The 25,292-nt window shown below is 28.5% G+C and overlaps 1 protein-coding gene across 5 annotated transcripts; it reads right to left on the reverse strand.

Moving 5' to 3' along the window:
* Positions 1–25,163, reverse strand: LOC113555156 (filamin-A). Of its 5 annotated transcripts, XM_026959503.1 has the most exons (44): positions 24,800–25,163; positions 23,136–23,260; positions 22,661–23,005; positions 22,487–22,598; positions 22,198–22,385; positions 21,943–22,101; positions 21,707–21,835; positions 21,407–21,625; positions 21,108–21,336; positions 20,330–20,389; positions 20,074–20,115; positions 19,892–20,010; positions 19,689–19,824; positions 19,506–19,610; positions 19,293–19,437; positions 18,998–19,077; positions 18,748–18,915; positions 9,492–9,650; positions 9,154–9,378; positions 8,421–8,588; positions 8,188–8,334; positions 7,905–8,123; positions 7,654–7,827; positions 7,434–7,577; positions 5,743–5,964; positions 5,513–5,680; positions 5,078–5,299; positions 4,854–4,991; positions 4,621–4,794; positions 4,317–4,547; positions 4,121–4,233; positions 3,844–4,042; positions 3,574–3,747; positions 3,262–3,483; positions 2,780–3,205; positions 2,561–2,707; positions 1,899–2,495; positions 1,549–1,830; positions 1,337–1,475; positions 1,121–1,263; positions 906–1,040; positions 600–782; positions 307–488; positions 1–220 (listed from the first exon to the last, which is right to left on the reverse strand). In XM_026959503.1, exons 1-44 carry the CDS (start codon positions 25,161–25,163, stop codon positions 143–145), a joined length of 8,136 nt encoding a protein of 2,711 aa, XP_026815304.1. In that variant the 3' UTR covers positions 1–142. The 5 variants fall into 5 exon arrangements, with proteins under 5 accessions (XP_026815304.1, XP_026815307.1, XP_026815305.1 ...); XM_026959506.1 differs by lacking the exons at positions 18,748–18,915; positions 18,998–19,077; positions 19,293–19,437; ... (12 more) ...; positions 23,136–23,260; positions 24,800–25,163 and adding an exon at positions 11,957–11,972 and having other exon boundaries at positions 2–220; XM_026959504.1 differs by lacking the exons at positions 18,748–18,915; positions 18,998–19,077; positions 19,293–19,437; ... (12 more) ...; positions 23,136–23,260; positions 24,800–25,163 and adding an exon at positions 11,729–11,930 and having other exon boundaries at positions 2–220.
* Positions 25,164–25,292: the final 129 nt, after the last annotated feature.

The raw sequence follows: 25,292 nt of genomic DNA on the forward strand, positions 1-25,292 counted from the left end.
ATATAAATTTAAAAAAAAATCAATAGTCAGTTGGACGGATTTGTTTACCAATAATCCTAGTTAAAAACAATTATTTTTAATGTAATAAAATTGTTTAACAAAAAAAAAATCTATATATATTATTCACCTAGTAACAAAGTTTTTAAGGTGTGATATGAGCATAACTTGACGAGTAATTAACACTACTATATAGATCAGAACCTGCTGGTGAATGATTACCCTAAAATCATAAATAAAAGAGAAAAAATTATAAATAAAATTAATAGTTACATATTATATAAGACAAAACATATTACCACAATTTACCTGTAAAAAACGGTTAAGTTCTTCTTGTGTGTCAAATATCATGACCATGAATGGAGATCCAGGAACATGCTCCCCAGCCCATTTTACTTCAACTCTATAATCGCCAGGTTCTGTTGGATCAAACTTACATAATATAGTTCTGTCTTTTTGGTTTTCACGCTGCATTTCTACACGGAATGCTCCTGAAATATACAAATGTATAATAATTATATTAAATAATACAGTAATAACCAACAATATTGCATTGCAAAGTTATAAATTTAAGAAATGCGATAAAGTATTTTGGCCTTTACCTTTGGGTCCTCTAACCCTGACAGTTAACTGACCAGCGCCAGCTCCACGAGTATCACATATAAATCTACTTTGGAAAATTGCTAACACACCATGTTCAATGCCAGGTCCATACACTCGAACTTTACTAGCATCTGGTGCACCGCTAACTCGGACAGTAAAAGGACTTCCAGGTACATCTTCACCTAAATTTTTGGTATATAAAAAAAAAAAAAACAATTTGCAAAAATTGTGCTAATTATGATGTATATTTCTAATAAATAAATTCCTCTAAAATAATTTTTAAAGAAATTATTTACTATGCTAACCGGCATATTTAACAGTTAGTGTATGTCTGCCTGATTCTTGTGGTTTCACATTTAATGTAAAAGTACCATCTCCATGGTCATAGAGTTCACAGTAAGCAACTTTATGGGGTCCAATGCAATGAGCACTTAACTCCCCTGAAATAATCACGGATTGATTAATCAATGGTTTACATAAATAATGATCATGAAAATATGGAATATCTTATATTTTATACCTGGACCGGCTCTTCGCGTATCAATAAAACTTCTAATATCTTTTCCAACTGTACCAATACCTAGACCATCTCCAGTGCATAGAACTTTACTAGCATCACATACACCAGTTACATTTAACTTTAAAGGACAGCCTTTAACTTGCCTGGAATGAGGATATATATTATTAAAGGTTATAAAAAAAAAACAATTAAAAGAAAATAGATCTAATTATTTACCTGTGACCCCAAAGCACATTTAATAAATAAGCGCCTGGACTTACAGGAGTATAAATAGCACTGTACACATTGTCACCTGTTTTTTCAACATTTACTGGTATTTCATGTCTAGAGCCTGCTAAGGTAACTATAGGATTACCTTTAATAAAATAATAAATTTATGATAAAAACTGAAAAAACACATAAAAATCAAAATAATGGTATTAACATACCAGGCCCTGCTTGTGATCCATCAATTATGAATTCTGCTTGTTGACCACAAGTAGCCGTTGACAATCCACTTCCAGATAGTATTACTCTTACACCAGCAGCTCCACTTTCTACTAAAGCAGGATAAGGCGAACCTGGCAATGGTAGTCCAGCATAGTTCAAGTACAGGGCATGTGGGCCAGATATATGCGGTGTTAATACACATTTGACATTATCACCAGAATGATCTATCATTATTGGAACAATTGTTCCTCCTTGACTTTCTAAATGACCATCTAATTCTCCTATGATATTAATAATAAAAATTATAATTTCTATCATACAACAATTTAACAAGATGTGTAATGTTTACCAGGGCCAGCTACTGAAGTATCGAATGTCAATGTTGTAGGAGCATTAACTCCAAGTATAATACGGCTATTTAAATTTAATTCACCTATTGTCAGCACTTTGGTCAAATCAACAACCATACACTTATATGGTGATTCACCAACATGTCTTCCATTCCAAACAATATTTATATCACAAAAACCAATATGGTTTGGAATAAATAAAACTTCATAATCTCCTTCATGACCATTTGAAGATTGATTAATTGTCACAGGTATTATTTCAGATCCATTACGTATACTAACAACAGGAACGGCATGATAAGATGTTCCCAATGCCGAGATGTAAAATTTTGTTGAAACGTCTTTAAGAGCTTTAACAAGACCAGAACCCCAAGCACGAGGTATTCCTGGATCAGCGACATGCACTTTTAATGGGCTTTCAGTTATATGATCTTTGCCATAACAGATGTTAAAAATATAATCTCCTGGTACTGTGGGGTTTATTTGAACAACATCAATATCTTCATTGAATGATTTTAAACCTACTGGAACGTCCTCATTATCTGGACCAAGACAAGTAACTGTAAAATCAGCCAACCCAGCATTCTTCCGTAATACTGAAAATTGCAAACACGGTTAATCAAATTATACTTCAGAAGAATGTCTATTATTGTATACTGACATTTAAATGACATTGGTTTGTGAACAACTGCACTATTCTTCTCTGGAAGACTGTCAATTTTAACTTTACTAGCATTGTATACATAACTGGTAAATGGTGATCCTTTTAAATGCTTACCAAAGTGTGTGACATCAATATTATACTGTCCTAAATAAATGATAAAAAGGTATCATTAAGTTTTAATAAATAATAGAAATTAAGAAAAAAATGAAAACTCACCAACTTTAGGAGGTGTAAATTCAACAATCAGGTTCATACCATTTTTGTGTTGATAACATTGGGCTGGTACAGCACTATGTTGCATTCCGGTAATAACAACATCAAATTCATGACTGGATTTACCAGCACTGTCAATTATAAAAGTTGACATTTTGTTAGAAATACCTTGGTAAAGTCCCAGACCAACAACTCGAAGTTCAGATGATGTAGATGGATTTTGTTCTCGCACATTCACCATAAATGGTGATCCATGTACATTAAAATTGTTGTATTTTACATGAACATAATGAGGTACAGGTATTATAGGCTGATATGCTACTTGATAGATACCATTAGACTCTACATCTGAAGATTTTAGTTTGACATCACGGCCAGCTGCTTTAATTGCCACTGATAATTCCCCTTTACCAGCATTCCTTGTATCAACTATATAATGTAAGAAATACATTATAATTCAGTAAATTGCTATTTTTTTTTCTTACCTTTAAATGATGTAGGTTTATTACAAATAGCCTCATTGAGTCCACTAACAACGACTAACTCAGAATCTATGACTTGAACTTTCCAAGGATGTTTGGTAATTGGCTGATTTCTATGTGTAATTGTAACCATATGAACACCAACAATAGATGGTCGATATGTTACCCGATATAACCCACTATCGTGTTTGTGTAAATTAACAGGTATAGTCTTATTATCAGGATCTAATTTCAAAAAAACATTAACATTACAATAATATAATAATAGAAAAAATTTGTTAAAAATGGGTCATTTTTCAATACAGAAACACAAACCTTTTACAATGACACTAATAGATCCATGATCAGCAATATGCGGATTTATGTCAAAACGAGCTGGATAACCAAGTTTTACTCGTTGCAGTCCTTCACCGAACGCAGTTATTGATGAACCAGATACCCCTTTCTTAACTCCATTTAAATCAATAACGTCACAGCTGTATGGACTTCCTTTAAATTAAAATTTAAAAAGCCATTCAGTGGTTACATTCTCAAAATTGTTAGCTAGGCTCAAGCCTAACATACAAATATTAATTTTAATTTTACCTGGTACAATTTCATCATTAAATGTTATATTAACAAAATGTGGTATTGCATTATGAGGGACAAATGTTACATCGTATAATCCTCTTGAACAAGCGACTACTTCTGCTTTAACTGTACCTTTTTGACTGCTAACCACCAATTCCAATGTGCCTTCTCCAGCTTCTGTAGCATCTACACTGAAGGTAACTGGTTTACTAGCCTTTGTAAAAATATTTCATGAATACATATAATATAAATAAAATATATTATGTTATCATATTGTCTGTAAGAAACTTACTTTAGCATTATCAAGTCCTGTAACTTTTATATTGTTTATATTATACGCATGACAAGCAAATGGGCTACCATCAACTGGCTGATCTTCTATGAAAACTTCTATCATATGTCTTCCTAGAAATGTTTGGATTAATTATAAACTATTATTTTATAAAATGTTTTTTTGGTCCATATAATATGTTGACATTAAAGATTACCAATTTCATTTGGTGTATAATATGCCCCAATGGCATTGGCCATGATGCTTGTTTTAACATCAATCAATTGTCCAGATGGTGAAAATACATTGACTTTAAAATTTGTATCACTAGATATATCAGGACTTTCTATTTTAATTTCTGCTGTCTTTTTTATAGCACAATATCGAACACCATTTCCGGTTACTGCGACTTGATCAATATCCAATACTCTGCAAGTTAATGGAGATCCTGTATAATAAATAATTAATGATCGATTATTATTTTTAATATTATATGATATATTAAACACATTTTATATTACCTGGAATAGGTTCACCATTGAAGCGTACACTCAGACTATGGGGAGCAGCATCTCGGGGTTTAAAATTAACACGGAACTTAGCATTTCCTTCAGATTGAACATAATTTGGAACGTTAACTCCATTTACTGACACTATAATTTCTAAATTACCGGCACCAGCTTCACTAGCATTAACTAAAATAACAAAAATATTAACTCTTTGATCTTATAAAAAAAAAGAAGTATATTCTCACTATTGAAATTGACGGGTTTTCCCACAAACCCTGTGTTAATATCTGTAACACGAACTTTAGAAGAATCATATGCTTTAACTAAAAATGGACTGCCTTCGACGTGTATACCGTCTACTTTGACTTCAACACTATGATCACCTATTTAAAGGAAAAATATATCATATTATATATAAATTCAAAAAAAAAGAAGACATTGAGTATAAGAAAACATAATATAGGCTTACCAACATCAACAGGAGTAAATTGAACATTGTGAGTTGATGGTTGAGTAGCAGGTATAACAGTAACAGGTAAAGAATGTCTAAGAGGTGCAAGAACTTGTACTTGAGGACTACTTTCACATTGAACAGCAAATGATGCTATTTTACCGACAGCAACTTTATCTTCAGTAGCCGACCAGACAACCACTCTAGCAGCTTCAGAAACTGAACAAGTAAATGGTGAACCTAAAACAAGAATTGTTTTAATTTATTAAATCATAACATAAAATATAATACGTTTAGAATAAAATACAATAAAAATAAATTTATAAGATATTTTTCAATTGAATTTAAGCTTTTCTTTCAATAGTTACATCATACAACAAATAATTTTATAATTAAAAAATTTGGGATATTTAGGTTTATGACAAACTATTTCATTTTTAACCATTACTTTACCTGGTACATCATGATTATTAAAACGTAAATGTACAGTATGAACAGTTGGTTGACGAGGCGTAAATGATATCGCATATGTATGTGGCCCTTGAGCTTGAGCAGAAGTTGGCACTCTGCCACCATTTACTGTAACTTCTAAATTGCCTGGACCAGCTTGACTGGTTTCAACTAAAATTTACCAAGTAAATAAATTTACAGCTTATGTAAATTATAAAATCATATATACTTACCAATAAAAGTAACTTGTTGTCCAACAGTGCCCTTAGGTACAGATTTTACTTTAATAGCTTTGATATCATACACTTTGCAACTAAATGGAGATCCAGCAACTGGAGTTCGTAGATAACTAACTGCAATCTTATGTTCGCCAACAATTTTAGGGCAGAACTCAATTTTATATGATTGTGAACCAGATTCTTTTACTTGGGCGGGAACTGCCGACCCGTTAGGACCTATATAATCCTTCATTAGTGTTAGTATAATTATTTGAATAAAAAAAGCGCATAAGCATTAAATAAAATGTTTAAAACTTAAAAGTAAAAAATAATACTTCAATTAATAAACTAAAAACTTTAAATAAAATATAGCATAAAAAAGTAACAAAATACAATTATTTAATGATTAACATGCATAAAACACCAAATCAAAAATTGTACAATGTTAAGTACCTATATTTTATTAAAATATTAAAAAAAATATGAAAATTTTTTTATATTCAAAATTTTTTTGTTTTGTTTTTTTTTTTATAATTTTTTATGCTTTTGTAATATTTTATTGCATTATATAATATTTTTCTAATTTACTACATTAGAAATCAATTAAATTAGATTTAATATTATTAAAATAAAATATGTAGAAATTATAACAAGAATTACTAAAATGAAAAAAAATGCAGAAAAGAAATATACTAAAAGAAAAAGATAGTATTTCAAAAAATGTAAAGATTAAACTATATTTAATTAGTAAAATTTGATAAAATATTATCAAATAAATAAGTAGATATGCACAATTAAATGAAAGACTGTATATAAATCAACTTACAAGCTCTACAAAATATATAGCATGTAATATAAAATTTTTAACTCAACAAATACTATTCAAAAATTAAAATTAAAATACATAAGCTTTTAAAATATTTTATTAAATCTTTTAAAATTACGTTAATGTGTAAATGTGTTAACAAAATGTAACATAGATATTAATGTAAGTTAAATTATCTCATGAAAACATCTTTATTGACCATACCATAATTTATTCAAAATGAATTTGTGGAAATAAAATCAAAATGTATTATTAAAGTCTAGACCTCACAACTTTAATGTAACTAGTTTTAAAAACATAAACAAAAATATGAAATTATTCAAAAAGAATTCTAATAGAATTTCATTGGGCAAAAAATAAAAAAATTTTTGATTTATCCTCATTTATTGATCATAATTACTTAAAATTAAGTAGACAATAAAATAAAATTTATAAAATTTAGTATGTAAATAAATATTTAAATGTAATAATAAAGATGTGTGCAAAAGATAAACCTTTTAACAGTACTAGTATATAACAATACTTTGTTTTTTTTTGTTTATCGTTATAAACTAATAGCTATTTAATATTTCTAGATTAAATATGTATATATGTATATTTTTTAATAAATTAGTTTTATTTCAGTATATTACAATTACATACTACATTTGAAGGTCTACCACCAAATTAAAATATAAGCGTTAATAGCTGACTGAAAATTTTTAAAATGTTGTTATTAATAAAAGAGAGAAGTATCAGTATAATCGAGATTTTTGATATCGCCCACCTGTAAAAATATAGACACACATACTTGTAGACAAGCTTTAATTGAAATTCCATACAGTCGTGCTGAGGCAAATATATAGAATGAAAAATGAATATTATTGAATTAATAACTTACCCTCAACATTAACTTCAATGTCATCCAATGATCCGGATACATTGCTCATAGTGAAATGAGAAGTAGTTGAGACAGGAGCGCTAGTTAGTGAAGTACCACTAACTAGCGGTAAATCTCCCTCAACATGAGCAATAAAAGGAGACCCTAAAACAAACATAATTATTAATTTAAAATAAACAATTTTGCACAATTTTATTACAAATTTTAAAAAGTATCTAACCTGGGACTGGTTCCTTATTAAAATGAATAGTAATGACATGATCAGTAGGTTGAAGTGGTAGAAAACTAACAGCAAATTTAGCATTGCCTTGAGGATGTACTTGAGTGGGAATATTTGCTCCTCTAGCTGATATAGTAATTTCTAAATTGCCTTCACCTGCTTCACTAGCATCAACTACACAAAATAATGATATTGAATATTAACCATAATACAGTATATAATATTTAAAGTAAAAAATGTTTTAATTATACCAGTGAATTGGAATGTATTTCCAACATGACCCTTAGGCACATGTCCAACTAAAACTTTACTCGAGTCATAAGCTTTAGCTACATAAGGAGTACCATTAACAGCATGTCCATTGTATTCAACTGATATTGAATGGGCTCCTACTTGGAGTGGTGTAAATTCGGCAGTAAAACCTACATTTACATTTCCTGTGACTTTAACTGGAAGTTCAGTGGTAGGTCCTAAAATAAAAAAAAAAATAGTTACAAAAATACTGAACAAAATAATAAAATAAATAATATTTACCAGTTACAGACACAGACAATTCAGCTGAAGCTGAATTATCAACCATCATATGAAATTTTGCTACTTGGTTAACAGGTATCAACTCCAAACGAGATAAATTAACAGATACACGACTTGTGTCAGATACTGAACACACAAATGGACACCCTTTAAATCAATAATAATTGAATATTAAAATTTCATATTATACTAAATCATTATTACATTTTATAATCATTCAAATTTATTTTTACCTATAACAGTTTCACTATTAAACTTTATATCAATCATGTGAGGTTTAACATGTTCAGGTGTAAAAGATACTAAGCATCTTCCACCCCCAACTACAGTCACATGATTTGGTACTTCTCCTTCATTAATTGATATTTCCAATTGGCCTTCACCGGCATCACTAGCATCAACTATAATAAAAAAAATTAATAAAAATGTTGGTTGATATTAATTATTAAAAAAAAATATGTTAAATAATCCATACTGAAAGATTTCAAAGTAAAACAAATAAAATAATACACTATTGGGCATATAATAGTGTCAAAACAGTAGGATTTATGCTATTAATTGATATAAAATGTATATCTAGTAAAAAAAAAGTGAAAGAAAACTAAACATTATCTGACATATAGATACATTTTTATTATTAACTACAATTACAAAGTGTATATAAATCTCATATTTAATCAGTATAAACATTAAAATTAAAAATTAAATCATAGCTCAAAAAATGTTTTCCATCTTATAATCTCACAATCAGTTAATATGCGTTTTGCGTACAATTATTTTTATGATGATAGAACGTAGAGTATAATATTGCATTAGTAATAATGCAGTAGGGTACTTATGAGTAGGAAGAATTTTGTCTTGGAGATAACACGAAGAAGCATAGTTAGTAAGTTTAAATATTTTTAAATATTGTTATAATGTGTTAAAGTACAAAAATAAATAATAATTATATTCTCATAAACTAACCTCTGAATTGACAAGGTTGGCCGACAACAGCATCGGAAACATCAGTTACTCTAATCAGAGCTGAATTGTATCCTTTAGCTAATAATGTACCGGTTCCAAGTTTATGGCCAGCTACATTAACATCAACTAAATGAGTTCCCACTTCAACCACAATAAATTCTATTCTAAATATTCCATTTCCTCCTTCATTTATAATTTTAGCTTGTATATTACGTTTTGTCGGACCTAAAAATATGTAAATCATATTTTAATTTTTAAATATACCTGAAGTATTGTGTATAATAAATATTGATATAATTAAAGACAAAATAGGTAGGTATTCAACAAAACTAACTTACTTAATACATTAACTTGTATATCTTCTCGATGATAACCAATAGCACTTATTTGAAATATTGCTACTGAATCAACAGGTACTAATTTTACAGCATCACCAAGGACGCTTAATTTTGGACTATATGATCCTCCACTCATGATTGTAACTTCCCAGGGACTCCCTATAAATAAATAAATAAATAAATTAGATACTTATAAATAATAAGAGAAATTATTTTTTTCTGTATGAATACTAGCTATGCATAATTAAACCTATTAAAGCCTCGTAAATTATTTAAGTAACTGAGGCATTAAGTTACATACAAAATACAATACATTATTTTATAATATTTAAAAAGAAAATAAACTAATTCTTAATTATAAGATAAATTAAAATAATTAATATATATTACAGTAAATTCACAAGCTCTTAGAATCTTTAAATTATTAATTTTACAATACGTTTTATAATTTAAAACATATTTTTAAAGCTTTTTATAGCATGGTTAAAATATATTGTAAATTTATATGCAAAATCAATAATAACGAATAACATTTCAAATTAACAGAATTTACTTAATACTGTATATTTAATAATGAATATGCTTTTAAATATGAAAGGAAAAAAGTAGGTAATGTATGTATATATATACACTACTTTTACTTTTTCTTATAAATGTATATATGATTAATAAATAAAATTATTTTGATTAATTATACTTAATACTTTTTTCCGCTTTTTTTTAACAAGTAATTAAATATAATGGGTTTACCCCACTTGGTGAAAAATGTCTAAATTTTCAAACCTTACTGTTAAAAAAACATAAGATATATATATTTTCTATAATAGAATCAAGCAATATAAATGAGCACACGGTATATAATGGCAACATTTCAATTTGAAAATGAATAATTCAAAACCATTATTGCAACATATCTTATACAAAAAAACATGTGGGTGTGTATATGAATTGATAATTCACATTACAAATCATGAACACCTTAAGAATTTTCTAATAGTTGGGTCAGAAATGTATAACATTAAAACAGTTGAATAAAAATATATCTATTTTATTTTTAAACTTCCAAATTAAATGCGGTAAGCATTTATATAATTTAATAATATATTTCATATTTAAATATGATATTAATTAACTAAATACTAAACAGTATGAATATTAACAAAGTAGTAAATAGGAACAAGGCACAATTTTTATAAAAACAATTATGTAATGAAATACTTATAAACATTGAAATTAAGTTATAGGTACCTACAATTTAAAAATATATAAATTCTTACTACCTAAACATGAAATGTTGATAAATTAATAAAAATATATTAAAATTTAAATTTAAATTTTATGCACAATTTTATTCTAATAAATTGTATAGGATTAATAAACACAATTGTAATAGCTATTTTTATTTTATTTTAGTGAATCTAGTAGATTTTATCATTTTATAGCCTAAACATACTTCAATATACAATTTTAGTGTAGGCTATTATTTTACAAGTGAGTTAACTGATTGATACCTGCAATACCTTATAAAATATGTCTAAAAATGCTAAATAGGTATATAAAAGATATCATTTGTTTTTTTGTAATACATCTAATTTAAACAAAATTCATACATTATGCTAATAATATTACCTAGTATGGGACATTCCAGTTTTTTAATATTTTTAGTCAAATTATTAAATTTTAGAAAGTAGTTTTTGGCTATTATGCAAGTAAAGATTTCTATTATATCAGTTTATAATGTTTATATAGGTATCTATCATAAGTAAACCATTAATACACTATGCATATTAAAATGTATAAGTATTTCCTATAATTATTAAATACATTTAAAACTAAAAAATGTAATAATATATTTATAAAATAATACATTTAATTTTGTATTACTGATAATTATAATTAAAAATATTAAGCACCTAAATAAAATATAATATTTTAGGAAGAAGTATAATTAAATCCTTGTTGAATAGTTTAAATTCAAATAACCAAATATGAAATAGGTAATTAGTTGTACCATTTTAAGGATCTACAAAAAAAGTTGTATATTGTGTATGCCAAAAACAGAGTAAAAACAATTATAAAATAAATATTTTAATGAACAAACTAATAACTGAATACCAACTTGTGAATATCTTACAGTATTTATAGTATTAATTATTCATATCGTTTGAAATATACATCAATGAATATTACCTATTTTATCAAATACCCGACTGTCAGTAAAAACAAATAAACATTACTTTTATATAAACTTTAGCGAGTAATCCTTCTTCATTTCACTTTGAGCAATATATCGAGACAATATGTAATAACGCGAATTAAAATACATTTTACTAATATTTAAACCAAAAACACAAACTACTATAAAAAATTAAAATAACGAAAAAAACCTAGAAAAAAAATAAAAAATACAAAACGAACCAAACGCACACGACTCAACTACTAATCACGATTAATAAACCACCGACCTGTTGCATCTACCTGTTTGACGTGTACATGATAAAAATATCGATATCTTCGTTGTCACGATATTTGTGTTTACCAATTTCTGAGCGCGCCATTCGAATGGCTGGAAGATTATATTTTTTTAAATGTACAAAACAATTTCAATGTACTCATTGCACGTCATCCGTGTTATTAATTACGATTATCGTTTAATAATAATGCTAACACCCATTTGGGTGTAAATACCTAACATATGCGTTACGCATTTAATTCATATAAAAAAAATTGTGTGCAGGTGGGTAGTATCTATTAATGTATTCTGTAAATCGGCGATCCTTGTGGGTGTGCAATACACTACTATCGATGGTTGAGAAAAATTCCAAAGACACAGGCGCGCCAACTGGAATGTCTCTCGGCGTCGAATTTCCCTCCAAGAATTTAAAATATGTCGACCATATAACATTGTTATTATAACACGAATAACGCCATACTGTGAATCGTAAATGGAATTAAAATTTATAATCATAGAGTCGGAAATTCAACTTGCACTTATTTCTGCTTAATGACCGATCATATATTTTATTATCATCCAAGTGGACGTTACTTATTAGTGTTATTAGTTATTACTGTTATTAGTTAATAGGTAGTTCATTTAACGTTTAAGCCAATCTTAAAAATCTGTAAGCAACCCGATAAATCGAAGATAAACTATGCGTTCTTTAGCTATTTATACAACACAAAAGTTATATTCATAATCATAACACCTATTACATTATTTTAACAATAATTTGAATGGATATGACCAAGTAGTCGCCAGCCATGGTACGGATATAATTTATTGTGAAACAATAAATACAAAAGTAATTTTACGATAAAAATAATAAAACCATTCCTCTTTTGGAAAAACATATTGAATCGTGAACATGAATTTTTAATTGTATATTCAATGAATAATCTTTTTCCATGCCTACATCGATAATTCAATTTTTGATGTCGATTATGAACCATTAAAAACTAAATTTTTTTCCGTTCATCGAACATATAGGTACTGTCACGCTATTCCGCGAATGAAAAATTGTATATCTCAGTAATCTCAATACAGTACTACACAGTTGAATAAGTCGCTGTCCAAATCAGATTAATATAATAACACGAACGTATCGATACGCATTGTCTAATACGAGTATAATATAAAGTAGTAGCTGGTTTCCGGTAGGCGAGTTACTCCTATGCTGTAGTTTATATGAAGAGAATTTATGAATCTATGAAATGTATCGTATATATAGTAAATACCGAAAAGGCAAGAACTATTGAACTATAAATTACCATAATATTAATAAAGAATTTTTTGTTAACGGCAGAGGTATCGCCCCAGGCCCGGATTAATACAATCGTAGGCCCTAGGCAAAGCCGTAGCTGGAGGAAGGTCCAGGGGTCCGGACCCCCCAAGATTTTTTAAAAAATTGAAATATATTTAGGCACAGTGCTTTTAATTCCTATGCGCTTATACAGCATTGCGATGTCCAGTATTTTAATGAGTATAAAATCTTCTATTTAGGAGAGGAAGTGTTGAATTTCGATGTTAATCCTTTAAAAACAAAAAAAAATCAAATCTAAACTTTTATATGAAAATAATTTTAATAAATCTTAAAAACAATTAATTTTATTTAAATTGACTTCTCGCATCCGCACAAACCACATAATTACTATTATATTAAATTTGTCATGCATCAGATGCCTCTAATAACGCCTTTATAAATTGTATGTTCAAGAATTTTTACTGCGAGAGGATATGTTATCTTATAAGTAAATAAAGTACTCATCATAGATGCAATTTAGGTTTTAAAATTGGAAGGGCTATTATAATTTACATTTATTTTTCTAATTATATATTATTTTAAATTCAAACCATTTTAGGATTACGGTGGGATTTTTTTTGGGCGGGACGGGGGCTTAGCCATTATTAGTATAATATATAGATGGATACATTTGATATATTAGTCTGTACTGTATATACCTATATTATATTAAAAGGGTGCCTTTTCTACAGTATCAGACTATCACAGTCTAGACACTAAAAGTCCGGTAAAAAAAGTCCATCGTAATAAAAGCACAAATAAAAGTCCGGTAAAAATTTATTTTTAAAAATTATAGTAATATATATATAAAAAAATCATTTAAAATAACTAATACTTCTAATTTCGAAAAAAATTATATAAGAAAATGAAAGGTGAGTTAGTGATATTTTTTTAGCGTTTATACCGAATATACCTATTTATCGATAAACATCTAAATAGTGTCAAATCATAATAGTTATCATCTAAAAGAAATATCACGAAATTAAATATACCACGGATATACCTTTCTTTACCCTATATAGAAAAGAATTTACTTAACTAAAACATTTTGTAAATTATTTATTGAAATTAATAAACAAAGTATTTGATAGTATGTCCACTTATAATTAAAAACAATTTTTAAATCCAATTTGCATGCTTACCATCAATTTTAAAAATTCGGGGCTCATTTAAAAAGTCAAATTTTCAATCACTAAAAATCTTTTCGTTAATAGATAGTATTACGTTTTGAAGATATATAGAACATTTATTGAATCTTATGATAAACTGCAGCGACAAAAATCTCAGTATTTTAGTCTAGATTATCTTAAAGAATAAATGGATTTTCAAGGTTATAATAACAATAAGTGAATATTATAATACATCAACAGTGGGGTACCCATGAGTGGGAGGGGGGCTAAGGGGACTTTAGACTCTCTTTCGATTATATAAAAAAAATACAAATAATTCCGGTGAGAACGATTCCTAAAATTTGCGGAATCGTGTTGAATTTAATAGCCATTGATATACATATACGATTCCGAAAATTCCATATATTATATTATGCATATACGACTTCACATAATTTTTAATGGAACGTTGCTATTCCGAAAAGTAAATATAATTATAAATTTTAAATTTTAAAACATGGCGTTTTTAAATGCAATTAATTTGTGCATGAAACTTATTTTTATCTTGTTATTGGTAACGTCAAATGTCAATAATAATTTTGTAATGATTTAAATAGGAAATACATAGATTAATGATTTGATTTATTAATATCCATTATATTAAATACTGTATATTATAAAAGATAATTGGCCTATAAAGTATAAATGCTATAATTTATACCTTTATACCTATATCAATATCTAAATATCTTAACGAACATTTTATTTTTTCAATTTTAATGTGTTTTTTTTTTCGTATAAGTGTAGCTAATTAAGACGAGTGAGGGCAGTAATGCAGTATAGTATAGATTATAATTATAGTTTATACTATGTTAATATTTATTAATAGATTCCAAAAACATGGCTCTAATATTGTTTATAAATTAAGATATATAAAGGCGTATTTTGAAGTTTCGCCCTGGGTGCAATATTTAGCTGCTAGTTGCTACGGCACTGATTGTAACATAAAACTAAATAAAAATAAAACTAATATTTTAGTTTACATTTAGCTTATAGTTTGTTTTTTGTATGATATCAACATTATCAAATACCAATTGTCAAAAGTCCATCAATTGAATTTAGCAGATGAAGTATTAGAATATAAGATAAATAACAATTACGTTACACAATATAAACATATAGTTACAAATACTATGTATATAAATATAATATTCTACATTTCTACTGCACTGAGATGAAATTAGTTCCAATATTTATTTTCCCAAATCCTAACATTTACAGGTGAAATTAATTTAAACATTGAAAACATGAAACATACCAATATTACCTATACTTTATATAGGTAGATACATTATAATACAGTGGATTCCGCTTAATGTAGACATGTTGAGACCAACTCTGTTTGCCCACATTAAACGGTTGCCCATAAAAACCGAAATTGGTTAAAAAAAAAAAATTATAATATCAAAAAAAGTCAACAAAATCCTTTTCTGCATGCATTTTTATTTTTCCCGATAAAAATGTACTTATTGTAAAAAACACCAGGAGGATAGGAAAAATATTTAAAAATTATTCAAGTGAAACTACCCTTAAAAGTTGATTTTAATTTTTGGCACATAATTACGTTATATATTTGAATATTTCAATAAGTATTATACTTAAAAATCTATACTTATTTTTAAAATATTCTGGACAAAAAGTACTACAAGATAGATTTTTTTTACCAAAGATCGGTAATATCATTAGTATAAAATTGTTATTGTTGTAACATAAAGTGGGTAGTTTTTAACTTTGCACAACAATAATATTTTCAGTCGTTTATTTTTCATCTGAAGTTCAAAATTTTACTGCTAGGTAGATGTAACTGGCCGTATATGTAGTAATGTTGTAACTTTATTTTCAACAATAGAAATTACAAAAAACTAATTTATGCCATTTTTGGTACAATATGCAGAAAAAGATTTTAAGATTTAAATGGTACCTAGTGCTTTTTATTACTTTCGATAAATACAATCTCATAGATATGACGAAACCTGATTAAATTAGTCATTTTTAAATACATATGTGTATATTCTAACACTATGATAAAATAAAAATTGCCCACATAAGCCGAATCGAGTGCCCATAATACGCGGCTTTTTTTAACCTTGTTAATATACATTTATGTTGGGACCAGACCATTTTGACCATATTAAGCGGATGCCCATATTAACCGGTGCCCACATTAAGCGGAATCTACTGTATATGAATGAAAAAAATAATGTTATGTGGTATAATAAATAATGATAGCCGGTATAGGTAGGTATAAGTAATAAATTGTATTATGTATAAAGATAACTTTATATGTTTTAGTTTAAAATATACTGAAATTATATTTAAAAAAATATATAAGCGCCGTATTTTATATATTATAGCTAATTATTATTTTATTTATAGGAAAAAAAAACAAGACCCTCGGAAACATAGGCCTTTGGATTGATATACACATTATACAATCATTCTTTTATCGAAGAACACTTACTATTACCAAAATGATTTATGTGTTTAGAAACTAATCATATTTGATGATATTATAATAAACAACATTTTATGTAACATTTCGCCATTATCTGTTTATAGAAAATAAAAATATAAGTAACCAAGTAAGTCTCTATTGGAAAAAAAAATACTAAATTATGTAATTTTCATCATTTATGGAGGACAATATTTTCAAAAATTGTAATTGTTGTTAAATAATGATTATTAAAATATCAGCCTGTAATTATTATATTTTTTTTATTTAATCAAGCGATATTCCAAAAATAACCCACAAAAATTCAATTAAATTATTGAACCAAATAATAAAATGATTATGTCTATATGTAAAAGATAAAAATAAAAATAATTACTATAACATAAAGCACTTGCTACCAAATAACATTTATATATAATATTATTATAATCATTTATAATGAAAAAATGATTTACCGTGCCTGATTTGTATTTACTATGTTTAGTCCCTCCACCCACCATTTAAAGATCTAAGCCACTAAGGCATGTCACTGCCCGCTAATATTAAAATATTTCCAGATTACGTCTTTAATTTCCAATAGTTTACTTACATTTTACATTTATAGTTTTTTTTTTTTATTATTCTAAACGTAGGTTTTTGTACCTATATTTATACATTTGAAACTTTTGATTTATAATAGTAGTACGACATACGTGTAGTGTATATATATATAATATATGTATTATTTACTTTAAGTAAAAAAATACAGATGTACTCAACACATGAATTAAAACACATAATAAACATGTGGGAGTTGAGTGTTTAATTTTTAATTTTTAAACTACGATGAATCATCGAATACATAAACAAATTTGGTCATAGTTTTACCAATGAACGTAAATCATAAATTACGTTAAAACTTTTTTAGCTTATATATTCTTGCAATTTACTTTAGAATATTAGTTATTAGTTTATATTTGACATTGGCTAAAACTTATTAACAAAATGTTATAACTGTGTCGAATTTTACAATAAATAATAATATAATTAGCTAAATTAATTAGTAAGTTTTTTTATATAGGTAGCTATCAGAATTTATCTCAATAATTTAATTATTTACAGTACCTAGCGTTATTAGTCAATAGCTACCTATATTTGGTAGATAACATCTGTATGAGTATAGCAAATGACTGTATATAATATAATTATATATAATAAAAGACTGTTGTAATGACGTAATATTGGTAAAACAATGTGAATTTTATGTGAAATAAAGCACTAACATTGTATACAAAATCTATCAATTTTTAAATTATAACTAATTAGGTATTAAAAAATAGTCTAGTAAATAATGATAATATTCAAATCTATGAAGGAACATGATACGAGATAATTCATAAAAATGTAGATACCTAGTTATTATTTAGTATAGTCCATACACTATATTAAAACAATTGCATGCAAATATAATGTATATTTTTTATATTTTTGCACCTATATTATATTAATAACTAAGGTAAGTATACAAGTAGGTACTGAAATACTCAAGTATCTATACTTAACTTAATACCTACAAATTATCATGACTTCATTTTATTATTTTATAATTAACTAGATACATAGTTAATTATACTTATATAAATACTAACTAATGACTATATAGTAATAATATATTTTGCTCTCAAACACATTAAAGTACCTAGGTATGCGATATATTCAGTATAATTTAATAGACATTCTAAACTGTATTATTATAATTTTAGTCTCTATTCGCCTCATTTAATCTTGTTAACTTAATTGTGGGAACCTTCTTTCTCGATATTTTTAACAATAATGAATACATTAAAATATATTACCTGGTACTTGTTCATTGTTAAATTTCATATCAACTAAATGAATAAGTGCTTTATGTGGAACAAATGACGCTAAAAATTTTTGATTGCCCAAATTTCGAACGAAGCTAGTGACATGTCCTCCATTTACAAGAATTTCCAAATTACCAGACCCAGCTCCTGATCCATCAACTAGATAGTAAAATTTAAAAATGTTAGAAAACATTTTAAAATTTTTTTATTTTTAATTCAATTCAACTATAATTATAATTACTTTCAAATTCTACTGGTTCACCCACCACTCCATTTGGTATATGGCCAACTTTAATGGCATACACATCATATGCATGACTCCTGAGAAAATAATGTTTAGATAAACAATGTTAAATTTTTTATATAAATAAGGATAAAATTATATTTTATAGGTATTGTATTTTAAACATAAATTACAATAAAAATAATAACATTATTATCATTGTAATAATTTTGATTATATATTATACAACATTAAACAATTTTTCATTAACATAAATGTTTTATAGATATTCTTAAATCTACTTTAAATTTACCGGAATGGAGAACCAGCAACTTTAGTACCATTAATTTTTACATCAATTGAATGTTCTCCAATTTGTTCAGCTGTAAACTGTGCCAAAACGTGACCTTGCGCAATGTTCCTAGACATTCTCACAGGAATCGTCTTATTTGATGGACCTGTAGCAATTCAAATATTTCATGTAAAAAATGAACTAAATATTTTTGTTACCATGAAATTAACCTACCAATCACTGTGACATTAATATTGGCAAGTACTTCGTCAGAATTTATGTAAATCGTTGAATACCTATTTATGGGCATGAGTTGCATATTTTCTCCAAAAACTAAATCTATAAAAAAATAATAGATATACTCGTATAAAAATAAAATCATTGTTAGAAATAAATAATAACAAAAGCTATTCTTACCATTATTTTTTGATTTTGATGGAGATAAAGCACTTTTTGGTGATACATAACTATGATTTGGAGATAGGGAACTAGGAATATTTAAATGTAATGGTGATGAGATACTATGAAACCCAGATTCCGAATGGTTGGTTGACTATTAAATAAATATAAAAATATATCAAAAAATACGTTGATATATTATTATTAAAAATGAAACATACTTTATACACATTACTATGCAGATGACTAATAGGAGAAGAAGTGAATTTTGGCGACTGTAGAGGTGAAATAGGTCTAAGAAGGCCAATTTTATTGTACTCATTAGAAGAAGTAAAGTCATCTAAAAATATTAAAATATAATTTACAACCTAAATATTACAAATATAAAATTCTAAAATCTTACTGAAAGCAGAAGAGCTGTTTCCATTGACTAATTTTGTAGGTGCTAAAAAAAAAATATGTTATTTTAAGTAGTGATAACCATAGTTATCAATTACTACATAGTAGTTCATCTACAATGTATTATATAAAATTATATGACCAACATAGGTGGTATAGCAAATTATTCAATACTTTTGCAGTTTTGCATCATAAATAATATAAGATAGATACATATATAGATAATAGATTTTTTAATTTGATTCAAAAATAAAACGTACTCATGCTTCTATGTCGCTTGATGTCTTCTTTTGTACCCACTCTAAGAGGAAATGGACTTCCTACAATAAATTATAAATTTATAAATAAATAAACAATAATATTGCATATAGATTTTAATATATTTAGCTTATTGATATTGGTATTATAAAGATGTTTATAAATTACAAACATTTCTAAAAAAACTTTAACAAATATAATAGAATTATTATTAAATACATATAGTTTGGTTCAATAATAGTGATAATAATCATTATGTACAACAGATTTTTTTTTAATGCATTGTCATTCTTTATTTTAATTAACTTTCCAAGGTCAAGAGAAAAAAGTTATTATTTTATTTTACTATTTTAAAATTTCAATAAAATACGAAAAATGGATAGGTATAGATACCTACTTCTATTACCTATATAATACATTCTTAATATATTTAAAAGTATTTTTTATATAATACGAGTAGTTATAAGTTAATTATAATTTGTAACGTTTAAATTTTAACTGTGAGAAATGTACTCTTTCACAGATTGATATTGTCAGACAATATGCAAAATACAAATAATAAATATGAATAGAAATAGATGCATAATTTATTTTAGTGTATACATAGTATTGAGAACAGACATTAAAATAGTTAAATAGTTAAAGGGAAGTGGTAATATGAAATTAAATTTATTGAGAACATTTTAGAGTAAATTTTAAATGATTAAATAATTACTTAATTGTTAAGAACAGTTTTAAATTAAGTTATTTTGTATTACTATTTCGATCATATATACTTGCCTTTAACAGTTGCCCCGTTAAAATAAACATAAATTTTATATTTTCCAGGTCTTCTAGTGTGTAGAGAAACGTTATAAATAGAATTTCCTAAATGGTCAATCGTATGCGGAAGCGACTGTTTATCGTGAACAATATCAATCTCTATTTTTCCTAGACCACCCGTTCCTCTAGCATCTAAAGTCCAATTGACTATACTTCCCGCAATAGCTGGTCTATCCAAGCCAAGCAACTAAACCATAAAACAGTGAAATTAAATTATTTAGTCCGGGGCCTTTCGACGTCTCTTTCGTTTGTTTTACCTTTATGCCGTTTGGGTCGAATACAAAACACGTATATGGACTACCCTGAATTAACTGTCCACGGTGTTTTACAGCAATGGTCCATTCTCCCGGTTCGTCGGGTTGGAACGTCGTCCGGTATGCATCTCCCGATTCATTTACCGGACATTCTAATTCTCGACCGTCCGGACTCATGGCTAAAACTTGAATATTTTGAGCTTTAGCGCCGTTACAATTTATCTAAAAACAAAAACCAAACAAATAAGTCGTTATACTTTACATACATACTTTTCACTTTTGCAGTTGTACACAGAAACTCACCTGAACTTCGACAATAGATCCAACTGCACATGGTTCCATACCCGAGTGTTTGATTTCGGACACTTCAGGCATAGCTCGTATAAACATTGGGCACCCTTGGATCACATCGTCGCCATTGAAAATTGTAACCTATGCGATAAACACAAACATTAAAAATTAAAACCACGAACCGTGTCGACTATACGTATATGTATAATATACAATATACATGCAGCTGAGGGAAAACAAATGCATACTTTATACATTCCAATTATGAGTGGCACGAACGTGCATGTGCCACCATTGGATTTTAAATTCAAATTACACGGTATAGTATTGAGTTCCGGTCCAATTATTTCCACCGTGACATCGCTTGGGTCTACTTCTGAATCCAAAAATGACACTTTAAAACTAGTCTAAAAAAAAATGCCGTGGATTTATTATTACGTTAATTCTGATTTACATTTACTGATAATCAACAAGTTAATATTGTTTTTATTTAATTAACCTACTGGTTTATATACTCTGGTAGTGTGAGTGTCACTATGGGCGCGCACAGTATGCGATGGTCGAGTGCGCGGCTTTACCCATTGGAAATTAGATACATAAGACATCATGCCTAAATGTGAAGCATTTAGGCTAGACACATCTTTGGCTTTCAACAGCGGTTCAACGCCTAACTTTTTGCCAGCATTCATTCCTATGTATGATTATACTAATTTTAGTATAGAATACAATATTATAGTAGAAAATACAAATAAGTGCTTCACAGATTAAACTTTTATACACCACGGTACATACCAGCGTTTAAGTTGGACTCCCAAACCTCCGGGTCGTCATATTTTTGGTACTTGGCCGGGACACCAAGAGATTTTGTCAATTCACACAATACAATACCGTCTTTCCAGTCAGTCTAAAATATATACAAACCAATGAATTTGCAAGTTTGTTTTCGAAAGAACGAAATACACTTACCGTGAAATTAGACACCGTATGAGTTTTTAGTTGACTATTCACCCAGTTCAATGTAGCTTTAGTACCAGGACTCTTTTCTTTCATAAAATAGGACAGATACGTCATGCCCGATAGTTCATCTAGATAAGGTGAAGCTAAATATTCGGGCTCTAACACCATGGGAATGTTGAAACGATCTCGGGCCAATTCCATAGCACGGCGACAGTTGTTCACGCTATCATTGGCATCTAAATTTTTCCAATGTGGAAACAATCCCGGTTCACAGTAATCCAACAAGGACGAAAGACATATTCCGGAATTCCAATCTGTGGTGAAATTGTTCACGCGGCATTCTGGTAGTACAGACTATTCATACGTAACCAATAGATTAATAATAATGATAATAATTTTACAATTTTCATGATAATATTAATTTATTTTTAATTAAACATTAATAGGTGTAATTATACGCATTACGCGTACACAACTTATATACCTTGAGCCAAGCTAACATGAGCTTTTTAGGTGGAAATTTCGAGCGCCCGATTTGATATCGAACAATCAATGACCAAATAAGTCCTAAAATTAATTTCAGATTCCCATTAACAATGTCTTCGTTTCCTAAAGAAAAAAAAATTATTAGACCATAAAACAAGAAAAATAACTAAGATGAATTATAGTAAGTTCCTACATTTTTTTTTACTTCAAACGATGATACGACTATACAGTTATAAATTAAAAATGAGGTATGCCTAAATAACCCAATATTTAAAACATATATTTCAAGGTGCCTCTACAGTATTATCCTCTTGCTTGATGCAAACATGCGTGCTTGTAAAAAAAATAATGGAGATATGCTCCGCCTATATTATAGTAGGTATACCTATAATTGTGACCGATATTGTAATATCATTCATATTTTATAAATGAAAAATTATCCGATCATATTATTATAGAAGCATGGCAATTCTAGTGTTATAGCATGTGAGGTCAATACACCCACATGATTAACTATTGCATACTTCGCTCAGTGTTTTGTATAACACTCCCTATTTGGCGATACTACCCAACACCTGTTCGACGTCAAAAACAAAAAAATCATAATCCAATACGAAAATAACCAGTTAAGTGCAATTGAAGATGTTAACTCCGGATATTTGTATTAGAAAGACCGCATTCAATACTATATTAAAGTCTAATCGAAGGCATATATATAGACGTAAGAGCGTAACACACGATGAACGTGGTGTACGATATGCAAATACCACCACTTGCGGCCTACGTCTTATCACGAAGAGAAATAGATTTTATAATGGGTTAATATATGATTTACGAAATTTACAACTAATTATTTCCTCCCGACAAGAATCCAAAAAATTAAATTTTGATTTGAGAAAATCGTCTAACCGCAAATTGATTTGAGAGAAAAACAGTTGTCTTGTTTAATAAAAAAAAATCTAAAAATTAACGAATCTATATTAAAAGCAAACATTATTGCTTATTTTTGTTTTGTTTTTTTTTAAACAAAAATTATCAATTTTAAGCGGGTTGTTAGATAGGGATTTCAGGTTTTAGATTGAGAATGGAATGCACCACCTGCAGCGCACACCTATATTATGATCGAAAGTATGTACTATGTACAATACATATCGCGGTGACTAAAATTTAATACACACACCCACCAGTTAAAAGTAAATCGCGAGGTTTTTCCAACCACCTGTATCCTGCACAGCCACGCAATCTGATAAAAAAAAGCTCACACAGAACCGACTCCAAAGGCTCCGATAATAATTAACTATACCTATTTATAAGTACTGATGTAAATCAAGCATTTATAGCTGTATATTATTATATAGAAATAGTTAACGGTTAGAGGTCAACAGTACCCATATGATATCGTGCATAAAATTTAAAACATGTCGCGACGACTAAAATCGAATATACATCACGCCCACAAGTTAAAAGTTAATCACGAAGTATTTCCGACCATCTGCACAGTCGCGAGCAATCCGATAAAAGGCTCATCCGGAACCGATTTCAAAGGCCTCCGATAACAATTATTGGTGTACCCGTACACATATTATACTGGTGCATAAAACAAATGTGTAAAGCTGGCCAAGGGTGGAAGTATATAATCATTATATATATATATATACGTACCTATGTTGACCAGCTTGACGCCGTCGTCCGCGATCGCCGTCAGGGCCTTGGACACGTTTTCCAACATCTGGTGCCGGTTGCCGGGGTTGTGATTCCACGCGAACGCCTTGCGCTGCTGGAGGCTCTCGACCAGTTCGCAGAGGACTCGGCCGTCCCGCAGGTCTTCCGCGAGGTTCGACACCCGGTCGGCGGCCGGCACGTGCTCATTCACCCAGTTCCGAAACGTGTGCGCCTGTATGTCCACCCACTGGTCCTCGTGTCCCTTGATCTGCATCGTCTTGGCGGCGTGGCCCTCCGGGCTGCGGGCCACCAGTCCGATGTGTGACGATAATCGCGACGGCGCGACTGAGTCGGTGCGCATCATGTTCGGCGCGCTGCTGAAATCGTACTGAACCGTCTGTGTACGTACGAGCACAGTCGCCGCGCCGAGAGAAATCGTTAACAACAGTGCCTATATAATATATAAAGTGATATTATTATTCGGTTGGGCGTG

Source organism: Rhopalosiphum maidis, chromosome 2 (genome assembly GCF_003676215.2).
Source record: "Rhopalosiphum maidis isolate BTI-1 chromosome 2, ASM367621v3, whole genome shotgun sequence".
NCBI classification, from domain to species: domain Eukaryota; kingdom Metazoa; phylum Arthropoda; class Insecta; order Hemiptera; family Aphididae; genus Rhopalosiphum; species Rhopalosiphum maidis.